Below are 13,347 nucleotides of genomic sequence, written 5' to 3' on the forward strand. Positions count from 1 at the left end.
CGATAGACAGTGTGGTCGATCTCCACAATGACCTAGTGTCCGACTACATCATCAACAACGAGCTCCGCACATTGTGCGGAAGCCTGTCTCTACGCTGCGGTCGTTTGATGGCTTTAGCCGTCGGGGCGTTAGACGTAGCACGCCATGTGAACACCGCGGGAACGGCAAGCGCTGACACGCGGTGCCAACACGAGGTAGCAGTCGCGTACCCACCAGTGGTTTACCCCCCGAAGGGTACGCACACTGGCGAGTCTGCCATCCCAGAGTAGACGTTCATTTGAAAGCTTGCCACTTCTTCAGCAACCAAGTAGTTGCACCACAAATGGAGGGACCTCAAGGAAGTACTAGTGCCCAGCTACCCTACGGGTTAGCGGAAACTGACAAACAAGCTGCTGATGAATCAAAAAACTGCTCATGAAACTGCTCATCATCAAAAAACTGCTCATGAAACTGCACGTACGCCTTCGGCCCTAGTGGAGAGAATCACGAGCCTTGAACCACCCGCGACCCGACCTAAACACCCTGGACGAGTCGAAGCTGGAAGGCGCTTGGCAAAGTGGAACCGACTTAACAGAGCGAAGAAAGAGACACTTCGTGTCGTGCAAAACGTTGTGTCGCCAGTCGCTAGCGAGTCGCAGGGACGCGAGGGCTTGCGTAAGCGCGCCGAAGATGCCGCGCGAAGCGCTGGCACGCCTTCGGCACACACACCAGTCCCGGAAAGCAACTCTGCTTGGTCGGCTAGCTTGGTTGACGGGGTCGCTGGTCTTCTAGTGTCATTGATCGGCCTCTACACACGTAGGCGGGAGCTAGCTGCCGCGTTCACTCGTACAACAGCTGTTAATCAGCGAGCTACCGAAGGTACCGATGACGTGACCCGCCCGCAAGGCCCCCGCTTTCGGCCGCACAGCAGATCAAGGATCGACCACTTGCCGTTCCGGCGACAGCGATACGCGCTCCCGCACAGTGCAAATCTCGACTGTTAGCAATGGAGTAAGCAGACATTTAAACACAAGGGCCCCACCCATATCCGCACGTCCGTGCATCAAACGCGTGTACGCATATATATGTCGACGACGCAGCAAAGCAAGAATACAAAGACCATCACCGACGCCGCAGTCATAACCGGCCTCGTCGCCGGTATCGGCTGGGTTTGGCGCAAGGTCTTGCGCGAAGACTTCACCAAAGACCCCTCCGCGAACGCCATGAACTACGCAAAAATGACTGCGGTCGTTGCAGGTGCTGTCGCTTTGAAGGGTTACCTTAAGTACCAGAAGATCCTGCCCATGTAGTAGTGTACTGTGGCACACTACTACATGTGTAGGCCATGTATGAGACTCGTGTTCATGTATGTACACGTACACACAGCACGTGAAGTGTGCGAAGCACACATACTACTCGATGGCCTCGAGCCACACAGCTAGCCGCTTGCTGTGATGTAGCTGCCGTTCCGGCGCTGCATCTAGGCGGCTTCCATACTGCGCGTATACGTATGCGTATACGTATACGTATAAGATGATTGCAGACCAGTTGTGGAGTGCTATGCACGAGGTAGCAGCCGCTGCTAAGCGAGTGACACCGAAGGTGCCGTCGATGGGTGGGTTATGTAGCTTTGGTGACATTGCTAACCGAAGCCTCGAGTTGTGGCGCGCAGACAGGGAGTGCGTTAAAAGGTTCGCCAATGTCGTTCTCCGAGGGCCTACCGACCTCAGAAAGACCGCCTCGGCACTACCCGAGCAGACGGCAACCGCCTGTTGGAGACTGATACACCTGTTGCAGTACATTGCCGACACGTAATGGCGGCGAAGCGCATGTCCGACGAAGAACTCGATGCGTTCCTTCGTCCTATATACTGCGCCAGAGGTGGCTTCCAGGGAGTGACCGCTCTGCATGCCAAACTTCCCAAGGGCTCAGCCTCCATAGATCGAGTGCGCAAGTGGGTAAGCTCGCAGCCCGTCGGGGGCTACACACAGACACTCCCTCCTCCGACTACCTACGCCCACTTCTCGGAGAAGATACCAAACCGTATCCACCAGTCGGACCTGCTATTCTTGCCAACCGACCGCGGGTACAAGTATGCCCTGACTGTCGTTGACGTTGCTTCACGATATAAAGCCGCCCGCCCACTGAGGACTAAGAGCGCGGCCGCCGTCTCCCGCGAACTCGCTGACATCTATGCAGAGATGTCACACATGGTCTAAAGTCCTCATGGTTGATGACGGCACGGAGCTCAAGGGGGCTACCACAAAGCCCTAACAGACCACGGGGTGGAGGCCCGACGGGCTGAGCCAGGGCACCACAGGAGCCAAGCTTTCGCCGAGTCTTTCCACCGCTGGCTGGCACAGCGCCTATTTCGTGCGCAGTACCCGAAGGAGCTTGAATCCGGCGAAACAAACCGCGAGTGGGTTACCGCTTTACCAATCGTCATCTAGGACATAAACGCAACGAAGACTCGCATGACTGGCTTTGCGCCTAAAGACGCCATAAAGCTGAGGCGCGTGCCTCTCAAAGCCAAAAAGTCTCCCTTCAGAGGTCCCCTTAGAGGTCGGAACGGAGGTGTACATCGCCGTAAACGAGGAAGACCACCAGGACAAGGGCCGACGGCGAGCGACGGACCCGTGGTGGACAAGCAAGGCATCCCAAATACTAAAGAGGGTTGTGGAGCCCGGACAGCCAGTGTTGTATTACACGGCGTACTCTAAGCACGGCTTCACGCGTTCGCAGTTGCGTAGCGCCACGCGGTCTACCGTCAGAACGTGGTGCGATCCCGTGTACTTTTTGCGACCATTTTGCCTGTCGTCTAAAGCGTATCGCTTGATTCGCGCTATAATGAGCTCTTTACTGGGCATAGCCTGCAGTCCTGTGGGAACCAAGGCACCGGGGGTGTTATCAGGGGGGAACACGCGGACTATCTGGTCGGCGTGACGCACGCGGGAGACGCCGGTGTATACAGCATTCGTGATCCAGCCCTCTAAGCTGTGGTCTATGATAAACAGACGTCTTGGAGTCTGGATAGTCTTGCTCTGCACCCGGTGGACGGTTCCCCAGCCCGCGTATTTCCACTCGGGGGGAAGCCCGTTAAGGACCGCGTCAAGAGGAACCTCGACTACCGTGCCTTTGTACGCGTCGACCTTCTCTCCCCTTTTGCCTGGCACGGGCACCGGCCGCCCTTGCTTGCGATAACAATGCGCGACGCTAGGATCGGGGTCAAAGCGGATGGTTGCTGACAATCGGGGGTAGTTTTTCCTGTGGTGCTCTACCAATCGCTGCTGAACAAGAGCCCCCATCTTGTTGGTCGAGCACACCCACATATCGCTTGGGTGGGCCTGCTCGATCGCCGCGTCGAACGCCACCCCATCGCACTCCTCTCGAAACACCTCGAGCTGTTGGGAATCTGCCTGACACCAAATCCGGCCCTTTTTGTCGTGGAGCCTGGAGGAGGGCGCGGCAGAGCCGCAGTCGCATGTACTGTTCGGATTTCCGCAGTCTTCACACAGGCAGCGGTAGTCGGACTCGAACCAGCGGATGTTCCCTTGTGCCCACTCCTTGAGCATATCGTGAGGCCCCTCTTTATCTCCCCAGGGCGGGACCTGACCATAGTCGCCACAACACACTGCCTGACACGGCCGCGTGGCGAGATACCCTAGGATGGCGCGTAGCACTTTAGTCTGTACCTTACAGCACTCGTTAATGATGATTACTTCTGCGACGCGGTCGAGAGGGTACCCACTCCTCTATCGGCTTCTCCGCTGGTATGCAGAGGTAGTAGTGGTAGGTTTGAGCCTTCACCGCGAGGCGCGGGTTGTTGCGATGGCCGTGGGCGAGGTCGTTCTCGGGGGTGAGCACCACAACGTTGCGTCCGCGGAACATGCTCACCGCCCACTCGGTCTTCTCGATCCTCCTTGGCCGGCTAGATACATCTTTGCAGAGGTTGCGGCCACTAGATCGCACGGCAGACTCGGCGCAGTGCTTGGCTCCTTGGCCAAGCTCCCCGACTTCTTCGGACTCCAAGCCGCTTCGGGTCGCCACTCGTACCCAGGCTTCTTGTGGCGCCACTCTCCATACCTCGGATTTCGCTCCACGAGCTTTACACCACTGGGCACTGCCTTTGCGTATATGGCATCTGTGCACACTCGGAGGACGTCTTCGCGGTAGGCAGGGATCCGCCTCAACATGCGTCGCAACGCTATGTTTGTGTACGCCAAGACGAAGGCCCTGATATGGTACCATTGTCAGCGTCGGATACCGTCTTTGTATTGGATCAAATGAGCCCTGTCGGCATGGTCGAAGTTAAGTAAGTGGTCGGTGCCCGCAAGGAGGTTTGTCAGATACGCGGCTTCTTCATGGTCGCGGACTACGATCGAGGACTCGTCGCCATGGCGAGCGCACTTGCCTACGAAACGGACAGCGAGACCTCGGGTACTGCGAGTACGGGGAGGCACTCCATCGCGAGCCGGGGAGGCACGCGATGGAGTGGGGGAACTTGATGGAGTTTTTTTTTTCCGACGCTATACAACACCTTCCTCGCCGTGGCCATGACGAGGTCACCTGAGTCTAACAGGTCCTTGAGCTCTTGCGTGGTGATCCAGCCCTCGTTTTGTTCCAAGTGCTGCCCTACCCTCCCGGAAGTGTAGGGGTGGCAGGCCTCAGAGAACTCCCACTCGGTCAGCTGAATGGCCCCGGTTAGTTGAAGAACCTCGCTCAATGGCCGTCCCACAACATCCGCGATACGATACACGTTCGTAGGGAAGCCGTATTTCCGTACCAAATCAATGGCGTCCGAGGCGCCACCGGAGAGACTGTCCTCGCATCCTAGGTACACCGCACGCATGTCGATGTGCGCATGAGGCTGCGCCCCTAAGTTTTCCTTGCTATTCCACACTTTGGACTCAACCTGCGCCGCTCGCCAGACGTCCCTGTACTTAAGGGGCGTTGGCCTGATGTTCTCTCTTTGGGTCCACTTCTTGAAGCGATACCCTATTGCACCGCCCATCGAGTGCGTAGCTTCGGTGTACTCTTGGTAGGCTGGGTGATCATCAGGTAGCCATTGAGGATCATATCCTGTCTCGTCTGTAAACGCCCTGTCGATAGCCGCTCCGTCCTGTCCCGATCGATACAGTTTGCCTTGGTGAGTGACTATAACACGCCCGCACAGCCAGATCCCTGTGCTTCTGGGAATCACCCTGTTTATGAAGCGAATGAGCACCTCTCGCACTTTTTGCCTCGTGCGTTTTTGTGGCGGCACTGGTAGCGCGAAGCGCTGCCTTCTTCTGACATAACGAACGAAGCTCCCCCTCAGCCTTGAAGTCTAGGCCGTGGACGCTCGTGATCGCGGGTGGTTCGGTCGGGAGCTCCGCCCAGGCGTGGTTATTGTGGCAAGGGATAGTGACCCTCGCCTTAGTCTTGTACTTCCCCGAGTCCCACAGAACGTTACCCAGGGCGTCCACGGCTACTAGCCTTACCTAGAGCTTCTTTTCCATATCAAAGAGGTCTTTTTTGGTGCATCCCGTAGTGGCCAGCTTCTTGTCATATAGCTCGAGGATCTTGCCTCGTGTCTTGGTTAGACCAAAGGGTGCGCGAGGTGCTGCGATTCCTCAAGAAGTCGGCAACATAACTCACAACACAGCTAGCGAAGGTGTCACCCCCCTCTCGCTCAAACATTGGCTCAGGCTCACCATTTTGCTCAGGTAAAGGGCGAAGCTCGTATCTCACGTAGACGAGGTACTCTCGTCCTTTCTCCCAAATACCCGCATCGATGCCTTCCAAGGCGCCGACTGCGATTTGGTCCCCTCTTTTGACTAATGACCCACCGATCTTGTGCTCCGAGCGCCTTTCCTCCTCTGTGATTGGCGCCAATGGCTCTGCGGGGGCCTTACCAACGACCGTAAAGAGTCTGTAACGCCGGTCGGGGTCTACCATCTCAAGCACCGGTGGCAACACTGCGTTTGCCCGCAGAGACTCTCGCTCGTGCGAGACCCACCACACCGAGCCATCGTCATTAATATCAGGCCCCCGCATAACCGGCTTTAGAGCAATGACACCTGCTCCACCAAGATCTCGTATCTCCTGGTAAACACAGGCGCTTATGTCTCGGCCCCGAAGAGTGGCATCCACGCTTAAGAACCGAAGATGGGCGCCGTCGACGAAGAGAGAATAGTTCTTCTCGGGGTCTAAGCTCTTTGGGCCCTTTTGCCGCCGTCCCGGCAGCAAAGGGTCGAACTCGCGCCAGACTTCCTCTGTCCACGCTTTCGCCGGTACGAGCGGCTTAAGCAGCTTGTGTTTGACATCGTCGGGGATGTCCTCGTCCAGGATGTTCTGGACCAGCCCTGCTAGTACGGCAGGCGCCTCTTTGTCAGGCATGCTATTGAGAGCCTCCTCTATGTAGGCGTCCATGTTTGGGTATGCCTTGTGCCACCCAGTCTCTAATTGCCCGTATCGCGGACTGCGACGTCAGACAGGACGAGTGTTTGGGTATGCCTTGTGCCACTCAGTCTCTAATTGCCCGCATCACAGCCGGCGGGACGAGTGTTTGGGTACGCCCTGTGCCACCCAGTCTCTAATTGCCCGTATCACAGCCGGCGGGACGAGTGTTTGGGTATGCCTTGTGCCACCCAGTCTCTAATTGCCCGTATCGCGGGCTGCGATGTCAGACAGGACGAGTGCGAACCATTCCCGAGCGCGCCTCTCGGTGCCGCGCATCCTCTGCCCTACACGATTCGCTCCGCAGGGGCGACACAACCGCGTCTCCGACTGCGTCCCTATGCCGCGGCACGGGGAAGGAGCTACCCTTACGGAGCCTTTGGAGGTGCACCTTGCAGTAGGTGTCCATGCACCTCTGGCCGCACGTGTCTGCATGCCCGACCTTTAGCCACCCGCAGTTATCTTTTCCGCACTTCATCCTTCGAATGCTATGCACATGCTATATACATATATGTATATATACTACAGGACAGACGGGGGTCTAATTGCAAGGTCCCCACCCGTTTCTATGAAAGGCCCCAGTCCCGCTGCTGTCGATAGACAGCGGATTAATGATTGCTAACCATTGCTAATTATTTATCTACGCGAAGTGGTCCCGACGTAGATTAGTAATTGCCAATTATTTATCAACGCGAAGTGATCCCGACCTAGATTGATAATTAGCAATTATTAATCTACGCGGGGCCTCATCTGCATGAGACGGGGCTGGGGGGCTCGGAGGGGCGCGGCGCGCCTCCCAAGCCAAAAATGGGGCTGGGAGGCCCGGAGGGGCGTTTCAGTGTCTATGAAAGTCCCCAGTCCCCCCTCTTACCTCATCAGCCCTCATCAGCCCTCATCAGCCCTCATCAGCCCTCATTCTCCACTTTAATCAACCCCCGTCTACGATCATTGTAAGAATTCCCAGGGATTTGTTATGCTGATGTGTTGCGTGCAGCCAATATCGAGTCCTTAGAAACCCATAGGGTTTACCTATTTGTTCCAGATTTGTTAAGAACTTACATCCTAGAAACCCTGTTCACGTTACATTGCCCTCCCTACGGCCCCCGATGGTGATGCAAGTGTAAGAACATGGACGCCTAAATATTTCACTTTTTGTCTAAAAAGAGCACACGAAACCTTTTTAGATCGCGCACATTTTAACATAGTTCAGTTTACTTTTCTTGTTTCTGAGCACAAAAAATATGCACTTGCGCGACACCACGGAACATGTCATATCACGTCCGCAACAGAGCAGAGCCGAACAAAAGGCTAAAGGTGACAATATATTATACTAAGGTCACGTGCATAGTGCCGAAATTAAAACACTACTATAGCAATACACTAATCCAAAAGACGCATGGGTGAAAAAGACCTCGATATTTTTCAGTCTAAATCTCAACGAGCAGTGTGTGGCGTAACCGACTAAGACAGGTCTGGGATCCTGGTCATTGCCTACCCATTTGCGCGGGTACCTTAGGTTCCTTTGTGTTGCACAGTTTGCTAGATAGCCGGCCGCCGCCCCTGATTTAATGTCGCATTCATCCATCATTATACAACGACAAGCATTATAAAGATGTGTATGGGCGGGCTTCCTGTGTGAAATAGTCCACCCGCAGCCTAAAAAACCATAGCACCCCCACCCAGACAAAACACATACGCTTTCTGTTTATTTGCCTCCGAAAAAACACTCGAGCTGAAAACAAACGTCAAAAATAACCAAACAATCATCGCGAGAAAAGCCAAAATGGCTATACTCGAGCCTGGATAGTTAATGACGCTTTGATCATGGTTAAAAGGACTAAATTACTCGGCATTATTTCGAGTTTTCATCTTGTGTTTGGGGTATTTTCTGTAGTCCTTGGTATAGTCACCTTCAAAGTCGCTCCGTATTTCTATGGCGTGTTTGGAATGGGTGTTTGGCTTGGAGCATGGGTGAGTGTATAACTTCACCTTTTGCATGTATGTATTTTTAAGGTATATAACAAGAGGTCATACAGAATTAAGTTAATTACATTCCTTCTTAATGAATCTAGAAACAATAAAATTGTTTCTTACGTAATGGCGATTTTATTATGCTGATTTCAAAATATTTTTACAAAATACAGGGGCAATGGGACTTCATACCTTAATTTCTATAGAACGACGGATGTGGCCCTGAATTCTGTAGTCTAACTCATTATTGTGTTGCTCGTAGTATCGTGACGTTGACATTCACAATACTGTTGGAATTTATCTTGCGTTTATGAGTTTACTTAAAGTTATTTCGGTGTATCGGCAACTCTTTATTCAACACATGGTGATGTTCAATCGCATCTTTGTGTAATTGGTACTTGGCAAAGTGTAAAAAGGCCTGATCCGACTGGCTAACGTCAGGCATATTGACGCATGTTAAAATTACCAGATAGGAGGGTGGGTTGGGGGAGGGGGGGGGGGGGTTAGGGTCTGAAAACATAGGTTTTCCCTATGTATTCTGCCCCCTCCCCTCCCCTTTTACCCCCTTATTATTTCAAGACCTATTACATCCCTGAATAAAACCCTGAATTTTTGGTCTCCTATGGATTGCTTCATGATTTCAAGGCCCATTATAGCCCTGAATAAAACACTGAATTATTGGCCTCCTCTGGATCGCTTCATGATTTCAAGGCCCATTATAGCCCTGAATGAAACACTGAATTATTGGTCTCCTCCAGATGCATGCTCAGTGTGCATTAATGTTCTAAAAGCATCACAATGCTGTTTCAGATGCTCATAACAGGTGTTGCTGGGTTGTTAACAGCCAGTGTGCCAACAAACATGTGCAGGGTGAGTGTTATCCATACCCCTACATTCATTAATACCTCAATATCCCTGAGATGATGACTTTAATAATGGAGTTAATGACATATACATTACTGGACACCAGGCCCTACTGTATGCACAGTTCATTTTTCAGACCACATCTGTTTCTTTTGTACACAGTACAATCCCAAAGTTTATCTGTACTATTTAAGCAGAAGTTTATTATACAACATGCATACCTTTAAACAGTTGTTTATTGCCAAGTGGCATGGTGGCATTTTGGGTGCTTATTCAAAGCATAGCACTTATTTCAAAGTTCAGCCCTCATCTACATTCCGTCACCAACCTCATCATCAACTCTATCGACCCTCACCCCAAACACAGGTCTATTGTATACTGTAACGTATTGAAGAACAAAAGATGTGTAACACTTTACTTTGCTTAATATCGTAATGAAAACAAGTTGCTTACTTATAGGTGTTAAAGCCTTATGTTCCAGTTATCCTTATAAGAAAAACTGGAACACAAAATAAATTATTTAGGTTTGAAGAGCATGCTTATTTGAAGGGAGCACTTATTTGATAATTTGTGCCATGGGAGGGGTGCTTATTAGAAGTAGGGCTTAAGAAATTTAGGGTTATATGGTATGACATTATTATTTTGTTTCAGCTTGGCAGCTTCATCGGATGCTCTCTGGTTGGTTTGGTCACTCTGTTTGTCTGTGCTATCATTATTGGCTTAGGAGTCCTACAGCATTTTAAGTTCGAATCTTCTATCAATCGAGAGTACTACATTGCCAAGGGACCAAATTATCATAAAGAGTACTCCAGACCACAGGAGCATTTTGACGAAAGAAATCAGAATGGAAAGAATGGAGTGGGGATCTATGGGACATTGCTAGCTTTAATTGTAATGGATGTCATTGTTAATTTAGTAACTATTGCTGTTTGCAAGGAAATCATCAAGAAAACTCAGGTGAGTTGATGTATTTCTGGTATGTTTGGTGGTGTTTAATAATAAGGCTGATATCTATGATGTGATTATAATATATATGATATATATGATGTGATTTTAATGATAATCATTTGTGATGAATATGGTGAATGTTGGTGGCAAAGACAATTTATTGTGATAATGATATTATGATGATAAAAAAACTGATAGTCATTATTGATGATTTAGGGCCATATGATGAGAAAAAGTATTAGTAATGATGATACTGGTCATGAATGAGATTAACTTTGTAACAGATACTTATCATTTGTTTCCATCCTTTAACTGTGATTATTTATTAGTTTATTAAGTTTAAAAAATTTATTGCATCACTAATCTGCTATGTAATCTGCTAACACAGCACAATGCTTTTAATATGTGCCCTTTCTGATTGAAAAATAAATTGTCAATGTAACAAAAAAATGCAAAGTTTTTTCAAAATCCCACTAACTATGATTTAACTTACAGCTGTCAAGGAGTGACCATTCAGGAAATATGGTAACTAAAAGCCTAACTAATTTATAGTAAATTTGACCTAGTGCAGATGAATTAATTTTGCTCCCAATTCTAAATGCTTTATCATATGTGCATTGTAAATAAGGCAACCATTTAAAATAGAAATAAACATAATTCTGGAAGTGCTTGAAATACAGCTAAAGTCTAAAAAATACTCCTGGGAATAATTTCAGGTCTGTTTATGTTGATTCATATTTTGAGGTTGGATACAGAGTGATAGAGCTTCATAAATAGTTTTTTACTGAACAAATTATGTCTTTTTTACTACACATTAGGTAAACGCACCACAAAGAACCAACAACAGAGGTGTAAGAAGATCATTGAGTCCACCACAAGTTGCCCTGCCAACTGTCAATCAGCCTTTTGTTGAAGGAGAGTCATGTCTCTACATCTCAAGTGGGATTCCTAAATTACCGGTATGAAAAATTGTCATATTTGATGTCTTTTTTCCGTGTTTAGATGCTTGTGTTGTGATTTCTACTCTAGGCTATCAAGAACTAGCTTTATTCAAACAGACAATGACAATATTATATCTTTTTATGTTTGACAGAGTTATATTGAACTCTTCCCAGAAGAAACAGTTCCACTACCACCAACTTCACATCCTTCTGTAGCCATAAATGCCACGCCCTCCCCGACAGGGCCGGCAATACCCAATGAGGCGCCCCCTGCGTACACTCCCTGAGGGTATGGTGCAAGAAAAGGCACCTAGAGTCACATGTACAAGAAAAGGCACCTAGAGTCACATGTACCAAGAAAAGGCACCTAGATAAGGGATAAAGAGTCAAGCAAAATGTCTCTAAGTCTAGGTTCTCGCTCATGGAAATAAGCAATTTGATTTTCTTAATTCTTTTTTAGATATTTTTTAAAAGCTATGTTGAATGAATCACCAAGGAAATGAACTAAAAATAAGAAATATATTTTTATCGTCGGTCCTATTTCTTGTATGCCACCCCAGGAGACTGTTTCGTACATACACAAGCCCTTTATAAACCAGAATGCTGTCACGCAGTGTTCTTTTCATAAGTTTCACTAAAGTTTTTTTATAGTTATAATAAAGTTGGCTTGCCAGCTATTTACTAGTTTTTACAATAAAGTTAGCATATTGGCATTTTATTTATATTAGAAATCAATCAGAAGAAGCAGCAATAGAAGCAGTTGTTGCTGAATGATATAAAATCCACACGTCGCCGTAGAATTAAAAACAAACGCACACGAATATTAAAGGGGCAGCATCACCAATTGCCGTCTGGTCTGGCAAGGCATTTCTTGTGGGCCACGATAGGACCCCAGACACTAAATGACCTTCAATATATCAAACAAGTAACCAAGAGAACCAAAGGTTCCCTCGGATTTATTGAAACTAGCGCCCGACTTATACTCTGATTGCGGATTGTTGTGTATTCCGAGTACCATATGTTTTTATTTTTTCAAAAGTTGATGAAAACTAAGTGAACGAGAAAAGGTACTCGGGCTAATTGTTGAGCAAACCGTAGCCCACCGGATACATGGATGCAGCCCCTTTAATAAATTATTTCAATTTGTAAGGCTAAGTTCAAACGTCGTATTATCCATGTGCCGTATTCATTGCAAATGAATCGAGTCGATTGTTTCATCTTCACTTGCACGCGTTTGCATTGAATACGGCCGATGGATAATACGGCGTCTGAACTTAGCCTTAGTGTCAGTTATGTGTTCTACTGGTGCATGGAAAGTCAGTTGTAACCAATAAATAAAGCAAAAGCAAAGAAATAAAGTGTCTTTGCTTATTATCTGCGCGCGCTGTCCATTGTTCACTCATAATTTTGATATCTCGCGCGTCTACTTACTATCTACGCGCACTGTCCATTGTTCCGTCAAATTTCGGTTCACGCGTCAGCTCATTTTCTATGCTCACTGTCCATTGCTCCCTCATAATTCTGATTGTTTACGCGCGTCAGCCCATTATCTATGCTCACTGTCCATTGTTCCCTCACAGTTCTGATTGTTCCCGGCGCGACTGCTTATTATCTATGTGCACTGTCCATTGTTCCCTCATAATTCTGATTGTTCACACGCGACTGCTCATTATCTACGGGTACTGTCCATTGTTCCCTCATAATTCTGATTGTTCCCGGCGTGACTGCTTATTATCTACGTGCACTGTCCATTGTTCCCTCATAATTCTGATTGTTCACGCGCGTCAGCTTATTATCTACGCGTACTGTCCATTGTTTCCTCATAATTCTGATTATTTAGCGCGTCTACTTTTAATCTACGCGCACTGTCCATTGTTCCCTCATAAATCTGATTGTTCCCAACGCGACTGCTCATTATCTATGTGCACTGTCCATTGTTCCCTCATAATTCTGATTGTTTAGCGCGTCTGCTTATTATCTACGCGCACTTTCCATTGTTCCCTCATAAATCTGATTGTTCCCAACGCGACTGCTCATTATCTACGCGCACTGTCCATTGTTCCCTCATAATTCTGATTGTTCACGCGCGTCTGCTCATTATCTACGCGTACTGTTCATTGTTCCCTCATAATTCTGATTGTTCTCGCGCGTCAGCTCATTATCTACGCGTACTGTCCATTGTTCCCTCATAATTCTGATTATTTAG

General features: G+C 48.7%; 1 protein-coding gene across 1 annotated transcript; it reads left to right on the forward strand.

Moving 5' to 3' along the window:
* The first annotated feature begins 8,081 nt into the window (after positions 1-8,081).
* On the forward strand, positions 8,082-12,495 carry LOC5505465. Its single transcript, XM_001626231.3, has 6 exons — positions 8,082-8,388; positions 9,199-9,258; positions 9,904-10,209; positions 10,696-10,725; positions 11,019-11,159; positions 11,294-12,495. Exons 1-6 carry the CDS (start codon positions 8,242-8,244, stop codon positions 11,426-11,428), a joined length of 819 nt encoding a protein of 272 aa, XP_001626281.2. The 5' UTR covers positions 8,082-8,241; the 3' UTR covers positions 11,429-12,495.
* The last annotated feature ends 852 nt before the right edge of the window (positions 12,496-13,347 follow it).

This window comes from Nematostella vectensis, chromosome 11 (assembly GCF_932526225.1).
Source record: "Nematostella vectensis chromosome 11, jaNemVect1.1, whole genome shotgun sequence".
NCBI lineage: Eukaryota > Metazoa > Cnidaria > Anthozoa > Actiniaria > Edwardsiidae > Nematostella > Nematostella vectensis.